Below are 15367 nucleotides of genomic sequence, written 5' to 3'. Positions count from 1 at the left end.
ATTTTATCAGAGGGGTTTGGCTGGACTTGAAGGAGCCAAAGAAGAACTGGAGTGGGGAGAGAGAGGGGTGTGTGTGTGTGTGGTGGGAGGTGTGGGGTGGGTTGCTGAGCTTCTAGTAACCAGTGACAATGTGGGGGAGGACAGGGGACCCAAGCCTGGGACGGGTCCCAGTTCCAGTCAGTTCTCAGTGAGTATCATGTGTCTATTTCTGTCCCCATTGTGTGTCTAATAATACTGACATCAGCAGTAATTGTTAACATTATCGAGTATGAGCTGGCTTTGCTGTAAACACTTACCTCGCCTGCAGTCAGTAATTCTCCCCAAGCACTCCAAGGAGGACCTAGGAATTCCACTCACATTTTATAGTTGTATAAACTGAGGCCCAGAGCGGGAACTCAATATCACATGGCCATTAAGAAAGGGACAGAGCTAGGAATCCTACTTAGGAATATCTGGTTCACAAATGAAGGTTTCCAGTCTTGGTTCACAGTCCAGGCTGGGGAAGTGGACATATAATGTAGGAATGAAGTTGGCACTATTAGCAAGTACTGTGAGCTAAGTATCAACTGGTGAGAGATATAAAAGTGCAGTCCAGGACAACCTGTGAGTTAGTTTCCATGACAGGTAGGTGAGGGCAAAGAGGAGAGCAGGTAGGTGGGAAACAGCTGTGTGTGTGTGTGTGTGTGTGTGTGTGTGTGTGTGTGTGTGTGTGTGTATGTGTGTGTGCATATAAGTGTGGATATTCATGTGTGCATGTGTGTGAGTGTGCAGATGTGTGTGTATGTGATTGTAAGAAGCAGCCAATAGTTTTGGAGCCTAACTGGAGGTCATAATCTCTACAGGCTTCAGTTTCCTCATTTTTTTTTTTCAAGTGGCACAATGAAGTGTGAGGTTTAAATGAGTTTGTATATCTTTATGAGCCTGGTGCACAAGAAGTGCTATGTGATGGGTTATTATTGTCTAATATGCATTCAAGTTTGAGTTTCCTCATTTAATAAATAATTAAGCTCTTCCAATATGCCATATACCATTCTGTTTGGTCATACATCAGCGGGTGTTATAGACCAGCCCTAATTTACATTTGAGTCAGGGAGACATGGTAAATGAATTCACAGAATGGAAGTGAAATCAGGCAAAGAAGGGCCCATGTACAGGACTTGATGGACCACATTAAGAAACAATGGTTCTATTTTAAGTGAGATGGGAATTCTGGATAGCTTTGAGCAGCGAGATGCCAAAATCAGGTACTCGTTTTAGAGTCACAATAGATCTGTCATCGACCTGACTATGTCAGATGCTTAATAGATGGCCAGGCTTAATGGCTCATGTTTGTAATCCCAGCTACTCAGAAGGTAGAGGTAGGAGGATCATGGTCAAGCCAAAGCAGAAAATCTTATCTTGAAGCAAACTAAAAGGACCAGAGGTGGGATGTGGTTCAAATGGTAGAGCACTTGTCTAGGAGGCACGATGCTCTAGTTCAACCTTTCCTCCAAAAGAGAGGACCAAAAAAACTTCACAAAATACCCACAACCAAACAGGCACTAAATGATCATTGTATTTGATTATTGCCCGCTATCTGATGCATAGGAGAGCTGGACTGATGGGAAGAGAGGAGAAATGACCTTGGCAAAGGTAGTCAGAAAAGAATTGCATTTCCTGCAGTGACTTCCAGTCACCATAACGGTGCGGACATCTGGAGACTTTGTCCAAGGCCTCGGGTTGGGGAATACGCCCATCTGTGCCTTCATCCCTCAGAAGCGGTTCGTCCCCTATGGCCACCTGCTCTGATGTCTCCATCATCTTTCATGAGTTGAACTTGCTGGGTTAACAGGATCCTTGTTGATTGTCCCCCTCTCCCCTACCTTCCAGTGTTTGAGAACAAAGATAAGATTGTGATCATCATGGAATATGCCAGCAAAGGGGAGCTGTACGATTACATCAGCGAGCGGCGACGCCTCAGCGAGAGGGAGACCAGACACTTCTTCCGGCAGATAGTCTCCGCCGTGCATTACTGTCACAAGGTATCACCCTGCCTGGCCCGTAGCTCCCACCACAGTTGGTTCCCAGGGCGCCCTGTGATGCTTTTCCTATTAGAAAAGTGAACTCTGTTCTTTGTAGTATGTGTGGGGATTTTTGCAAACTAGAAAGAAGAAAACGGTCATTGCTCAAATCCCAAGTGCTGAGCAAACCCCAAATGTGAGCAGTAGTTGACCTCTCTGTACACCACCATGACTCAGACCACACGCTATGTCATAGTTGATCCTCTTGGTCATTACCAAGGACCCCGGACCATGTTTTTATTACTTGAAATAGTGGATTCTGGAAGAATGAAGTTTTTCTTAGACTCATTCCACCTTAGTATGAAAACCAGGAATGTAGCCAGGTGCTGGTGGCTTATGCCTACCGTCCCAGCGACTCAGGGGGTGGAGATCTTAGGATCATGGGCTGAAGCCAGCCTGAGCAGAAAAGGCCGTGAGACTCTTAGCGCCAACTAACCTGCCAAAAGCTGGACATGGAGAGCTAAGTGAGAGTACAAGGTCTCAAGGCCAGTACACATGCACACACAAAAGAGAGACTGAGGAATGTAATAACGTGAACCAGACAGCACCCTGTGTTTAAACTGGAGTTACTTGGGCTGAGGCCTCTCCTCTAGGAGACTATGTATTCCTGAATTCAAAGCTCATCACAAGGGCTTGGATGAGGAAGAGAATAGTAGAGATACACGTGGAACCAGATACAAGTTCAGCCTCCAGCCTTGCCAGATGAGGTCACACAGTAGTACCACAGTCACCTGTTTTAGTCCCAGCTGATGCTGAGCAAGAAAGGAACGTTCAAAGTCTTTTCCAGCCAGCTACTTAAGAGGAGTACCCTGGTTACCCTCAGAATGGATTTGAATCCATTTCATGTGACTGATCGGTCCAGGCCCCTTTCCCCAGTATGGGAGGTACAGGCAGGCAAAAGCAGGCAAGGCCTGACAGCTACCCACTCTTGAGTCTGCCACTGGCCTGGGAATCCTGTCTCAGACAGCAGAATCCCATCCCGACAAAGAATCCCCCTGCTGCTCTACAAGCTCTGGGGGAGCCGGGATTCCTGTCATTTTTCCCTTAACCACACAGCAAGTGACTAATGCTGTCCTGTCGCTGGGCGCTGGTGGGGGAGTTTCCTGACAGCCAGCACAGCCCTGAAGGATGGAGGTGGAGACCACCAGGGCTGGGGCATTTCTTTCATCTGTCAGACGTTTCCTCCTTCCTCTCCCCTCTCCTCTCATCCCTTCGGCGGCTCCCAAATTCAGTGCTCTCCTGTCTTCTCATTGTAGAACGGCGTGGTCCACCGGGATTTGAAGTTGGAAAATATACTGCTTGATGACAACTGCAATATTAAGGTAAAGCTCCCTGGCCTTGTGGATTGATAGGCAGGGTCTAGGTATTCCAGCCCAGTGGGGGCTTTGCTTACAAGGCTGCAGTCTGAAATGCCGTAATGGCCTCCCTCTGCTGGCAGCAGGTTCCAGAAGAGTCTTCCTGCTTATACTCAGTCCAGTTCAGAAAGTTAAATTCCACAAGCATTAATTGATCTGCTACGGCATGCCAGATTCTATTCTTCCTGCTGGGATAAAAAGAAATGATTAAGATTTCTGTCCTCAGGAAGCTCATAACCTTTCCCATAACATAAAAGTACTTACAAATATTTCCTGCGAGCCTTCCATCCTGTTTGCCTGGTAGCCAGTCCTTAAATTCTGTCTTAAGAGCCACTGTGTGAGATAGGTACAGTTTTGTTTATGTCATTTTTACCGACAGGGAAACTGAGACACAGAAAAATCAAGGAACTTACCCACAGTAACCCAAGGCGAAGTTAGTGGGACAGTTGAGATTTGTACCTCACCAACCCAAGTTTACTGGAGTTACTTGTAGGGCTCTAAATTCTTTTAGATGTATTGTTCCTTTTCTGTTTTTTTCCCCCCATCATTTCCCAGTCTCCCCGCTGAAGTATTGGTGGGAGATGCTGCAAAAAGCTATTGGTGGTGTTTTCTATTGAGAAAAAGGCAAGTGATGGAGTTGACTTTTGTGGAGAGTATTGTTGCTGGGTGCTCCTCTAGCTGGAGAAGACTTTTCTGGCCGACAGGGTTCAACTGCCTCCCTGGGAGCTCTCTGAATGTTCTTTTGATCACGTCTGCAAAATAAGCAAATAGGGTTTCAAAATAAACGGAGCTCGCCGCATGGGTTTCATTATGAAATGGCCTTAGCACTCCCAGCAGCAGTGGGAACTCTCCAATTGGACACTTGTGACGTGAATGGCTTATCCCTGGTCCCCAGACAAAGCATGGGAACGAGCTCATACCTTTGGGGGTATTGTTGCTGTGTGTGTGTGTGTGTGTGTGTGATGGGACCATTTTCTTTCTTAGAAGGTTCTAATTACTTTGGGCTTTGGATTGTGTTTGTGGATCAAGGCAGCCACCATTTGTCTCCATCATTCTGTAGAGGTCCCTGGAAGCCGTGACCCCGGGACCTCTTGTTCTTGCAGAGAAGTTGACCTTGGTCACATATTTCTGTGTCTTCCATAGAGTAAGGAGGACATAGTTGGTCCAGGCAGTTCTCCTGAGGAACAAGAAGTGAAGTTGCAGGGACTCTCCCTTTCTGGTGAAGTGGCTGGAATTTTCTAGAAGGAGCACTGGTTGTAGAGTTCGATAACTCTGGGCCATATGGTGAAGTAGCTATTTGACATTGGGAAAAGCACGTAATCCCATTCTCCTCAACTGAAAAAAGGCTTGCTTTGGGGGTGAAATCAGGTTTTCTTCATGTTTGGTTTTGTGAGCTGCCAGTGAGCCCAGTGATCGTTTAAGGGTAAGAGGAGTTACTTTGATGGAGTTGAATAGTCAGCCTGAGGTTGTTTTGCAATCCTGTCTCTCACTAATTGCAGGATTTGGGGATAAATTGGTCTGTCTTAGTTTCTGCATATGTCATTTTTCCAGGGCTGCCAGTTCCTGTTGTTAGGATTTGTTATTGTTGTTATTTGCAGTGAGTATTTTCTGAGCAGTTACTGTGTGCCCCATATGCAGTCCTGGAGCATGAGTAGCCAATGTAAAGTCTTTCAACAACTATAGTCAACGCAGATAGCACATCATTATGACTACACCCAGCAGCCTGCTTCAGTGGCCGGCCTCGAAGAAGGAATTGAACCAGAAGCAAGCTAGCTGTCCTGTGAAGGTACTGGCTTCTGAGGCTTGGTAGGAAGGCCCAGACTGGAAAATTAGGTCCTGGCTTTCTAAAGGTTTGTGTCATTAACCCTGATGACTTTCTCTCCTGATCCTGCCTGCCACCTGCCCCCAGAACCCTCAGAACTAAATGTAGTCTTTACAAGGCCTGGAATGTGAGCCTCTCGCCTGGGGATTGGGTTCTGTGGTACAATGTGACCTCTTGGTCCCATGATGTCGTTTCAGAAGTGATAAGGCACATAGCTTCCTGCCGAGTCATAGAATTCCCTCATGGAGGAGGAGACTGGTTTAGGATTCTGAAAGCAATTGTGCAGGGGATAATGGGGCAGGCTCCTGGAAGAATGGCTCTTTTGCTGAAGCAATAGGACAGTGATGTTGAGCCTCACAACTCCCCAGATACCAGGTCCTTCAGTCTAGAATTTTATTATGTATTATACAGGCAACTACACACACACACACACACACACACACACACACACACACGAGTGTACACATCCCTAACAGAAATCAAACCTTCCCAGTTTTATCGATCATTAATTCTTCCTTTCTCTACCTATTCAAGGAATACCACTCTGAGCCTCAGATCCTAGAGAGCATGGAGAAACAGGGATGATCATTTTCCAACCCCTTTGTTTTGGTTGTCCCAAGTGAAATGCCTGAGAGACTGTGGTGGATCACTCTATTACTGTGTCTTAGTCTCCCCGGCTTGTCACCTAGTGTGTGACACACAGTAGGGATGCGAGAACCCTTTTCATTTTGGAGCAAAGGAATGATGAGCCTGGATTAGAACTCGTGTGTTTGACTTCCGGGCACATTGTCTTTTCATCATCTAGCACTCACTTCCAGGGTCTTTTAAAATGTGTTTCAGCTGGCGTTGATTTGTCTTCTGGCCATATAGGCTGTGCTCTTCCTGACTCAGCGTTTTGCCGAAGCATATTTAGAAAGGGCACTTGCTGACAGAAGCAGGCAGACACATGGCCACAAGCTGGCCTTTGTGTACACAGAAAGCCCTGGCTATTTCTGCCTGGACCAGGAGTCCATGGGCAGAGATGAGCTGCCCTCCAGCCAGATATAAGCAGCAAGGTCCTCTCACAGGCATACAGTGCCCCAAATGTAGGGCCATCTTCTGCCCGGAAGGGTGGAGGACTGTGGCCTTGGTAGTTGGGCCTTGGTAGCTCACACCTATAATTATAGCTACTCAAGAGACAGAGAGCTGAAGATTCAGGTTTGAGGCAGAAAAGTCCATGAGAGTCTAACCTCCAGTTAACCAGCCTCAAAGCTGTGGCTCAAGTGGAAGAGTACCACCCTCAAGTAGAAAAAGCCAAGTTAGAGCTTGAAGTCCTGAGTGCAAGCCCCAGTACCAGCACACAAAAAGATGCTATTGGTCCAGGTGTTGGTGGTTCATAATAGTAACCCTAGCTACTCAGGGGGCAGGAAAGTACATGAGATTCTTATCTCCAATTAACTGCTTACAAAAAAGAAAAGCTAGAAATGGTGGCTATGGCCCTAAAGTGGTAGAGCACTAGCCATGAGCACATAAGCTTGGGGACAGTTCCCAGGTCATGAGTTCAAGCCCCAGGACCAGTATCAAAAAAAGAAACAAATGCTATTGGTTTGAACTTGTCACATACTCTGCAGTTTTGCTCTGAGCTGTGTGGCTCTTCCCTGCTTGATGTTGATATGCAGAAAAGCACCTGTGGCAATGGAAGTTTATTGTGGTTGCTATCATCATTTTGCCGCGCTGGGTTTGAACCCAGGGCCTTGTGCATGCTAGGCAATCACTGTACTACTGAGCTACTCCCTCAGCTGGAAATTATTTATCTGGCCACTGCGAGAGGGTGTGGTTTCTAAAAATATTTGCACTCGCGCAGTCGGTCAGCAGAAGGAATGAAAGCAATGTGCTGCTCTGGGTTGCATTCCGTACTCTGTAGAAGCATGAACTAAAATAGCACCCAGCATAGCATTAATTCACAATTAATAAAAAATGGAGCGGCTTCTCATCCCACTCTCTGGGAGAATGGAATGCTGACAATTCCCATAGATGGCTCCTGTAACAAACGCCTCCCCAGGAGCAGAGGGCCAGGCACTAGGGTCAGCTGACCTCCTCAAAGAGTGCTGGGAATCTGCTAAGCCTCAAGGGCTCAGGGTAGAGGGGTATAGGGGAGATGGCCTGCTGCCCCTGGCGACAATGGGAGCTGAGCTGCTGGGGATAAGAAAAGGAGCTTTGAATGGCAAGGGACAAGATGAGATAGAAACCTCGGGGCCTTAATAAGCCGGAGGCTTGGGATCACAGGCCTCCGGGCTTTGGTTATATCCATGTAAGGACTGCATTCATCAATTCATTTGTTCCTGCATTTATCCATTGTGTGTGCAAGTGTGTATGTGTGTGTCAGTCTACCTTTATTCCATGTGTGCTGCCACCATCCGTCTATTCCTCCATTATAATAGGTATTGTTTATTCATTCATTGAACATCTGCTATGGACGATCTTGATTTCCAGGTTTCTATTATGTATTGGTTATTGTGGGATTTAATAGTGAATCACACAACCAGATTCCTGTCATTGTGAATGCAGAATCTAGCAGTAATAATAACCCACAAGGAAAGATAAGATCTAAAGATAAAATGAAGAAGGCACTTCTCTAATGGATTTGGAATTCTAGATAGGAATAGAAGCAATAAAGAAAGAACTACACGGTACAATTGTCTACAAAAGCACAGTGCCAGGCTAGTGCAAGGTGAGTGTGTGGTAGCCTGGGTGGTCAGAGCGGGTCCCTTGCCTGGCATTTTAGCCCTGCTAGTCCACCATGTTTTCTCTGGCTTTTTGACCGTGGACATATCTGGTTCCTTTTGTCTGAAATGCCCTTCTCACTCCTCCTTTCCCCCTCCCTCCCTTGGAGTTCCTTTGAGTGCCTCTTCTTCCAGGGAGCATTCTCGTATCCTTTGGGTGGGACCAGATGGTCCATGTCCCGCGTGTGGAAATGCTAACGAGGAAGTTGATGTAGGTCTGTGCACAAATTGTGAAGAGCTGGATTTTGAAGGATGAGTTAGGGGCTTGACAGAATGGACGGACATCAAGGGTGAGGAAGAGGGCTTGGGAGCTGCTAGGAGCCAGAGCCCGGTGTCAGACCTTCCAGGTGCCTCATTCATTTGGCCCTCAGGATGTCTCCAAACCAGGGTGGGTATGAGTCGGTGAAGAAGCTCTGCTAGCTAATAACTACAAACCTATGGTTATTTGACTCGAGATTCTACCGTCCATCGTACCACCTGAAGTTGCCCTCAGTCCGAGAGTGCATCACCTGAGCACCTCTTTGGTCCTCTCTTTTGTCAGCTGTTTCTCATGTGGAGGAGGCTTGCAGACACTGTCTCCAGATGAGCTTTTCCCAGTGCTGCCTGTGGCCCACAGCCAGACTGCCTGGGTCATAGAACAGAGGAGGCCGCCGTGGTGTTATGCAGCGAACCAACAATGGCTGGGCCTCGATCCCCAGGAGGGCTGCCCCTGGATGCGCCCTCCATTAAGAGCTTCCCCAGATTGCTGTGGATTGCTCTTTCCTGGTCTCTTGAGGAAAGCCATGTCCCTTCTACCCATCATTCCACTCCCTGTTTTGTTTTTTTTTCTTCACTGCCCAGGCAGCATGGGGCTGTCATGGATAAAGCCAGCAGTGATCAACTCTGAGGCCAGAAAAGAGCCGTGAAGCGTGTTTTCCTGGTTGGGATGGGCTGTCTTCCTTGAGTCACAGAAAGCCCATTTCTTGGGTGACCCCTCCCCGCCTGAAAGCAATGACCTTTCTTATTGTAAAGCTTCACTGCCAAAACAGGTTTAAGCTTAATAGCTGACACTAATGGAAAGCCTGCTCCGTGTTGGGTCTTGTGTGAGTGTTTTGCATGTATCAGTTTGCCTAGTTTTATACCAGCCCAGCCAGACTCCTTGAGCATCATCAGCTCCATTTTGAAGATGAAGAAACACAAGGCTAATGTCTTAAATGAGCCCTTAGGCCTTTTTGTCAAGATGTAGATTATGAACTGGGCATAGAGTAAGGGACCCAAGTTTCCAAGATGCTCCCAAGTGGTGTTGCTGCTGCTGGTCCTGGGACAGGATGGAACTGATACATCTTGAGCTGCGAAAAGAGGAGGTTGGGATTTGAACTCAAGTACTTAAGCCCTACAGTGCCTTCTTTTCCCCATCCTATAGTACAGCCTCGCCCACTGGCCATGCTTGTTTCCTACAGGAGCAGTAATAAGATCTCTTGACTCCCAGTGCCTTCAGTTCTGAGTTTGCTGTGTTTGGCAAACAGTTAAAAAGTTAAGCCACCCACCATGATGATCAAGATGGCCGTGATTTATAGTTCTCTTTACCAAGACCATTTCATGGGTTTTACCTGTCTAGTCTCTAGGCTTCTCTATACCCTTGAACTGAGGCCTGCCATGAGTCCCATTTTGCAGATGGAAAAACAGAGTGGCTTGGTGGGTCCTACCCGGGAGGTCCATAATAAACAAGGCCAACCTTGGATGGGTCAAGTGCACCACACTTCCTTTTAGACACTGCCTGTGAGTGCCAGACTACTGTTGATTCTTATCAGCTTCCTCCTTTAGCGTTAATATCAACAAGCTGATACTTCCTTTCCCCCTAGGTGAGCTCATTGCTCACAGGATCTAGGCTTAATCTGTTTTTTTTTTTTTTTATGATTACACATATTTTAATATGTGTAATGTAACATCCAGTGGACTGCATTGGTGCATACAGCACAGGGGCATTAGACATGTTCTCACTCTGCAACCATCACAGAAGAGGTTCAACCCACTCTCCCGTACCCCCTAATCCCACTTCCATTAAGCTCTGTGCTTCTCCCTCTCCCAGCCCCTAGCAACCACCGCTCTACTTTCTGTCTCTATGAATTTGTCTACCTTAGGGACTGCACACAAATAGAAGCAGACAGTGGGCCTGGATTCGTTCACTTAGCACACTACCTTCCAGGTTCATCCCTGTTAGGGTAGGGCTAATCCTTTTGACAGGTGAAGGATTACTTCCTAATTTATCTTTTGAATTCTGATTTCTACTTAGCAGAGCACATACCTATAAAGGACTGATAGTAACAGAAGTTCCTGCTCCCCCTTTCCCCCCCACCCCCCACATTAAGGAATGAGCCTCACCATCTCCATCCCTAAGCAAGAGTAGAGGCTGAACTGCTGCCCAGTGCAGGGCAGAGACAGAACAAACATGTTTCTGAACAAACACGGGACCAGGGAACAACTTAGCACCAGCAACAATAGAAGTGAAGCACCTTTCTTTAAAGCTTACTGGTGTGGCAGCAAAGTGCTGCTCTGAAAGCAAAGCCTAGTGGCCTCTTTGCTGGAAAACAATGACCTCGGTGTATAGCTGATGTTCTGTTGCTGAGAAACTGGACAGCTAGGCAAGACCCACTGGCCTGTGGCTTGCATCGCATCTTCCTGACCTTTAGCAAAGCTTCTCATGCCCAGACCCCTCAGCTGCTTCACTTCCAGAGTAAAGGGTGGGATTGCCATTATTTAAGGTTCTTTCATGTGGAAAATAATTCTGACATATGATTATTTTTGTCTTATTCTGTTTGAATTGAATACCTCCCAAATTTCAGTTTGGCTTTCATTCTTCCTGGATTATTATTATCATTATTTTTTTCCCTTTTCCTAGGCTGGCTTAAGATTTTTAATTTACTTCAAGTCATTTTTTTTTTCTAAAGTAACAATTATAAGGAAAAGAAGCCCTTGCCTATAATTGAAAACCAGTGTGGTGAGCACAACATAATCTCAAAAATAAACATAATAGAAACCAAGTAGGACCAAGTGGAATTTCAGCGTTCTGGTTTGATGGAGAGCTACTAAAGATACTAAAGCTCCTCCCTTCCCCTCCCCATGTCCCCTCCCCCTGCTCCATCCCAACAAGGCTTTCTCCTGGCTTTAATTGGAAGGACTGGAACAACATTTCACAAAGAAATGACTTCTTCCTTTTGTGATTCAAAGCCGTGCAATTCCTTCACGGGCACCTAAGCCTTCTCCATTTCTTTACTGTTCAGATCAACTCTGTCTCAGGTATCAGGAAATAAGCTATCTGAATCAAAAAGGTGGCAGGCAAACATCGATTTAGTTCCAGTTGGGTGTCTATTATTGGAAGCATCCTTATTTCTGTTGTATTGTTTATCATTAAACACTATATGGGTAGAGACTCTTCCTACCATCCCTCATAGAAAACTGAGGCCTATAAAGGGCCAACAGTTACACATAAGCTCCCTGTGTCATTAAATCCTAACAACTAAAGCCCAGGTTTGAAAGGCTTAGGATTTGAGAACCCCCCCTCCCCCACCCCCCACTGCCTGGGTTTCTCTCTCTCTCTGTCTCTGTCTATGTGTGTCTTGATTAATATTGCTTTTCCGTTCAAGTGCCAAGAACATGGGCTAATCTAGGTTTCTATTAATCTTGGGTCCGCGGCAATGACAGCTTTACGGGGAGAGGCTGATAAACATCGGTCTGTGCGGATGGGAGGGGGTCATAACATAAACACACTTCTCCACAACGGCTGCTCCACATAGCCAGGGTGCCCAGCTCTGGTGGTGCGTGTGTACACAGCGGGGACTCTCACACACATGCGTGAAGGAAGCACCAGCGTGTCCCAGACAACACAATGCACACGCTGCTGGGAGTGGATTTTCCTGAGCTGTGGCTGAGTCTGCTTTAGCTGTACCAGCCTCGGGACTTGATCCTCAGAGCTGCAGCCATACCATTCCTCTTCTGATTGACAGAACACACTTCATAAAGCTTCCAACCAACTTCCTGAAAGCCTGTGTGTATGTTGGGGGGCCGGGGCTGGGGTGGGGAGGGGAAGGCGCCTGATAAGCAAGTGGAATTCAGGGCAATTAAGTGCAATCTGAGCTCTGAGAATGTGCTTTTCTGAGGGTGGCTATACACCAGCTGCTTCCAATGACATTCTCTTCATTCAAGGATAACTGTGACCAAATCGGCTGCTTCTAGGGGCTTCATTCAAAACAGAGGCTCTGGTGGTATTCAGGCTGGGCTGTTTGCTGTGTTTGTGGCTTGTGAACCACCCAGCCTATTTATAAGCTGCAAATGGAAATCAGGTTGGGGAACTGAGAATCCACAGGAGGGTGGGGCTTGTGGGGGGCGTGGCTTCACAGAAGTGAACTACCCAGATCATTCATCCAAGGGCTCTGCGGCTTATAGCTCCATCACGGCTTACTATTTACAAGGCTTAGCAGGAACAGCCCTGTCTCCCTCCCTCCTTTGTTTCCTCATCAGTGCAATGCATTCTTAAAAGTATCCATAATGTGAAATAGACTGTTTTGAGCACTTTTCGATGTAAAGTGGATTGGTGAGGAGCTTATCCACACAGTCAAATTCACCTTGTCTTTGATAGGATGAGATTCGAGCATGGAGCTGTGGCTGATCATTGAAATGTGTTGAATAGGTGGTAACTATAAAAAGTTCATAGCCCACTGCCATTTTTTTGCATTATCTATTGGTATCTTGGGCTTTTTAGGATAGATAATGCTGTTGTGACATATGTTTGTTGGTGGGCTGATACTCAGCAGGGGATGATACAGAAATGGGGGCGGGGAAGGTATAGAACCTACCAATTGCCTCAGGACTTAGAATCTGGTAGGGAAGGTGAATATATATGCATCAATATTCATGCATATGTGTAGGGTGTACAACTATGTCTGTACTTATTTGTGTCATATACTAGGTACATCCACACATACAAGGAAATAAAATACTTGAAGCAACCAAAGAGGAGATTGATGCCAAAGAGTATGGAACAGAACAGAAGCAAGGTTAGGTGAAACATTGGTATGAAGTGTACAAGTTTTGAAACATGTTTGCCTTTATGGTCTCAACTTGATTACTATTATTTCACAATCATGTCCTGAGCTAGAACAGGGTAGGGATCATGATTCTCATTTGCAGGTGGATACACTGAGGCCCAGAATTACAGAGTTACCCAGAGGGGTAGTGTACAGGGAAATAGGGTGCCTCAAAATCCAGTCCCCTATGTATCTCACCTTGTGTCCTACCGAGGTCAAAGGTAGTTCTGACCAGAGTGAAGCAGTGTCAGTGCAGAAAGTCAGGGTTTCCCACCTCGCGATGTAGACAACATGGTGGGTGTGGTGTGATTTTTGAATAGGCCACAGTGGGACAAATGTTAAATGAACAGTTATGTGTAGTCTCCCACATTTGACATGTTACTTGCCATGATTTTAGTGGGCTACAGTCCAAAAGTATTACATGGAAAATAAACAATTCATCAGTGTTAAATTGCTGCCATTCTGGAGTAAACTTCCAACTCCATCTTACCTGGAAAGTACATCATCTTCATGTGCATTGTGTCTTCATTGTCTGTGCTACCCCCCTATCTCCCTCTCCCTCCCCCCCCCCCCCCCCCCCCCCCCCGTCTGTGACTAGCTGTCTCATTTATCTGATTGACTGTCCTGATATCATGGTGCATTTGGTCACATGGCCCTTATTTTGCTTAATCACCGCACCAAAGTGCAAGACTCGTGATATTAACAGCTAACTTTATTAGAGTCTGTTGTTAATTTTTTTTTCAGGGCTTAGAACCTGTCTCTTAGGGTGCTTGATTTATAAGTTAAACTTTATCAGGAATGTATGTATGAAAAATGGGATGTGTAAGAAAAAGAAAAAAATTAAAAACCATAGGATGCATAGGATACAGTACTGTCTGAAGTTTCAGGCATTTACTGGATGTCTTTTTTTTTTAACTATAGAAAAAACACAGGCATAGTTTCTATCTCAAATAGGACCAAAGAAGTTAATTTTTATTTTATTTTTTTGTCAGTCATGGGCTGGAATGCGGGGCCTGTGTCCCTGGGCAATTTTGCTTCAGGCTAGCATTCTATCATTTTGAGCCACAGCTTCACTCCCAGTTTTTTGGCTGTTAATTGGAGATGAAGCTAAGAGTCTCACAGACGTTCTTGCCTGAGCAGGCTTCGAAGCAGGATCCTCAGATCTCAGCCTCCTGAGTAGCTAGGATTACAGGTATGAGCCACCAGTGCCCAGCTTAAGTTCATCTTTAACATCACTACCGCACTCCAAAACTGTAGACAACACAATTATTGGGGGTCTTGGGACACATTTTCTACAATAAAGGCTTCTGTACCCTCTGTGTTCCTTAGACTATCATGTAGGTGATTGTGTCTGTATGAGTGTGTGTGTGTGTGTGTGTGTGTGTGTGTGTGTGTGTGTGTGTGTGTGTGTGTGTCTATGGTGTTCCAGTAATGGAACTTGAAGTCAAAGCCTTGCATTCTTTCTGGGCTTTTTTTTTTTTTTTTGCTCATGGCTAGCATTCTACCATGTAAGCATGCCTCCAGTCCTGACTTTTTGTTGGTTAATTGGAGATAAGAATTTCATGGATTGGTCTGCCTTGGCTGTGATTCTCAGGTCTCAGCATGTGAGTTGTTAGGAATATAAGAGTGAGACGCGAGGGCCTGGCTAAGTTGGTGAATTTGTAGAAATGATTTGTCAGTTTAAGTGTAGACTAGAGTCCGTAGGAAGAGTGGTTTTTGAGTAACAGAGCCTGCAGTCTACAGACAGGGCAGAACTTGAGATGGGTGTGATGGACTGCAGCGGGAGACACAGCCCATCCCAGTTCTGTCAATGAAGACTCGGGACAGGCGAGAAGATGGCCATCCAGGTTTCCCATCAGCTCTGTGTGGGGATGAATTGATCTATTGCTGACACTCACGAATCTTCTTGTGTTTCGCTTCTCTTTGTAGATTGCGGACTTTGGGCTTTCCAACCTGTACCAGAAAGACAAGTTCTTGCAAACATTTTGTGGGAGCCCACTCTATGCATCCCCTGAAATCGTCAATGGGAGGCCCTACCGAGGGCCAGAGGTAAGAAGTCTGCCTGGTGTACACCACATAGGGGGAGGAGAAGGATGAGGAGAAGGTGGTGGAGGGGAAGGGAGGAAGAGGGAGCAGCAAATAAGCAAAACCAAACAAAAGAAGCAAGCAAAGAAAGCTTATGTTGACTGAAATAATATCAGCTATAAAAGCAAAAGTATTTGGAAAATCCTAAGGGAGAAAATAAAGTTATCTGTAACTCTTCGCCCAGTAGAGACCACCTAAGATATATCATAATACATCTATA

At 46.0% G+C, this 15367-nt stretch overlaps 1 protein-coding gene across 2 annotated transcripts in view; it reads left to right on the top strand.

Annotated features, from left to right (window-relative positions):
* Positions 1–15367, top strand: part of Nuak1 (NUAK family kinase 1) — a 70536-nt gene that overhangs the window by 45948 nt on the left and 9221 nt on the right. For both annotated transcript variants that reach the window (XM_042693344.1, XM_042693345.1), the window contains 3 exons: positions 1870–2021; positions 3317–3382; positions 14992–15111. In XM_042693344.1, coding sequence (XP_042549278.1) covers positions 1870–2021; positions 3317–3382; positions 14992–15111 — 338 coding nt within the window. The remainder of the gene's footprint in view (positions 1–1869; positions 2022–3316; positions 3383–14991; positions 15112–15367) is intronic.

This window comes from Dipodomys spectabilis, unplaced genomic scaffold, assembly GCF_019054845.1.
Source record: "Dipodomys spectabilis isolate Male_0828 unplaced genomic scaffold, ASM1905484v1 ptg000163l, whole genome shotgun sequence".
Taxonomy (NCBI): domain Eukaryota; kingdom Metazoa; phylum Chordata; class Mammalia; order Rodentia; family Heteromyidae; genus Dipodomys; species Dipodomys spectabilis.
Note: the sequence above shows the minus strand (reverse complement) of the source record. Positions and strands in the feature narration are given on the sequence as shown.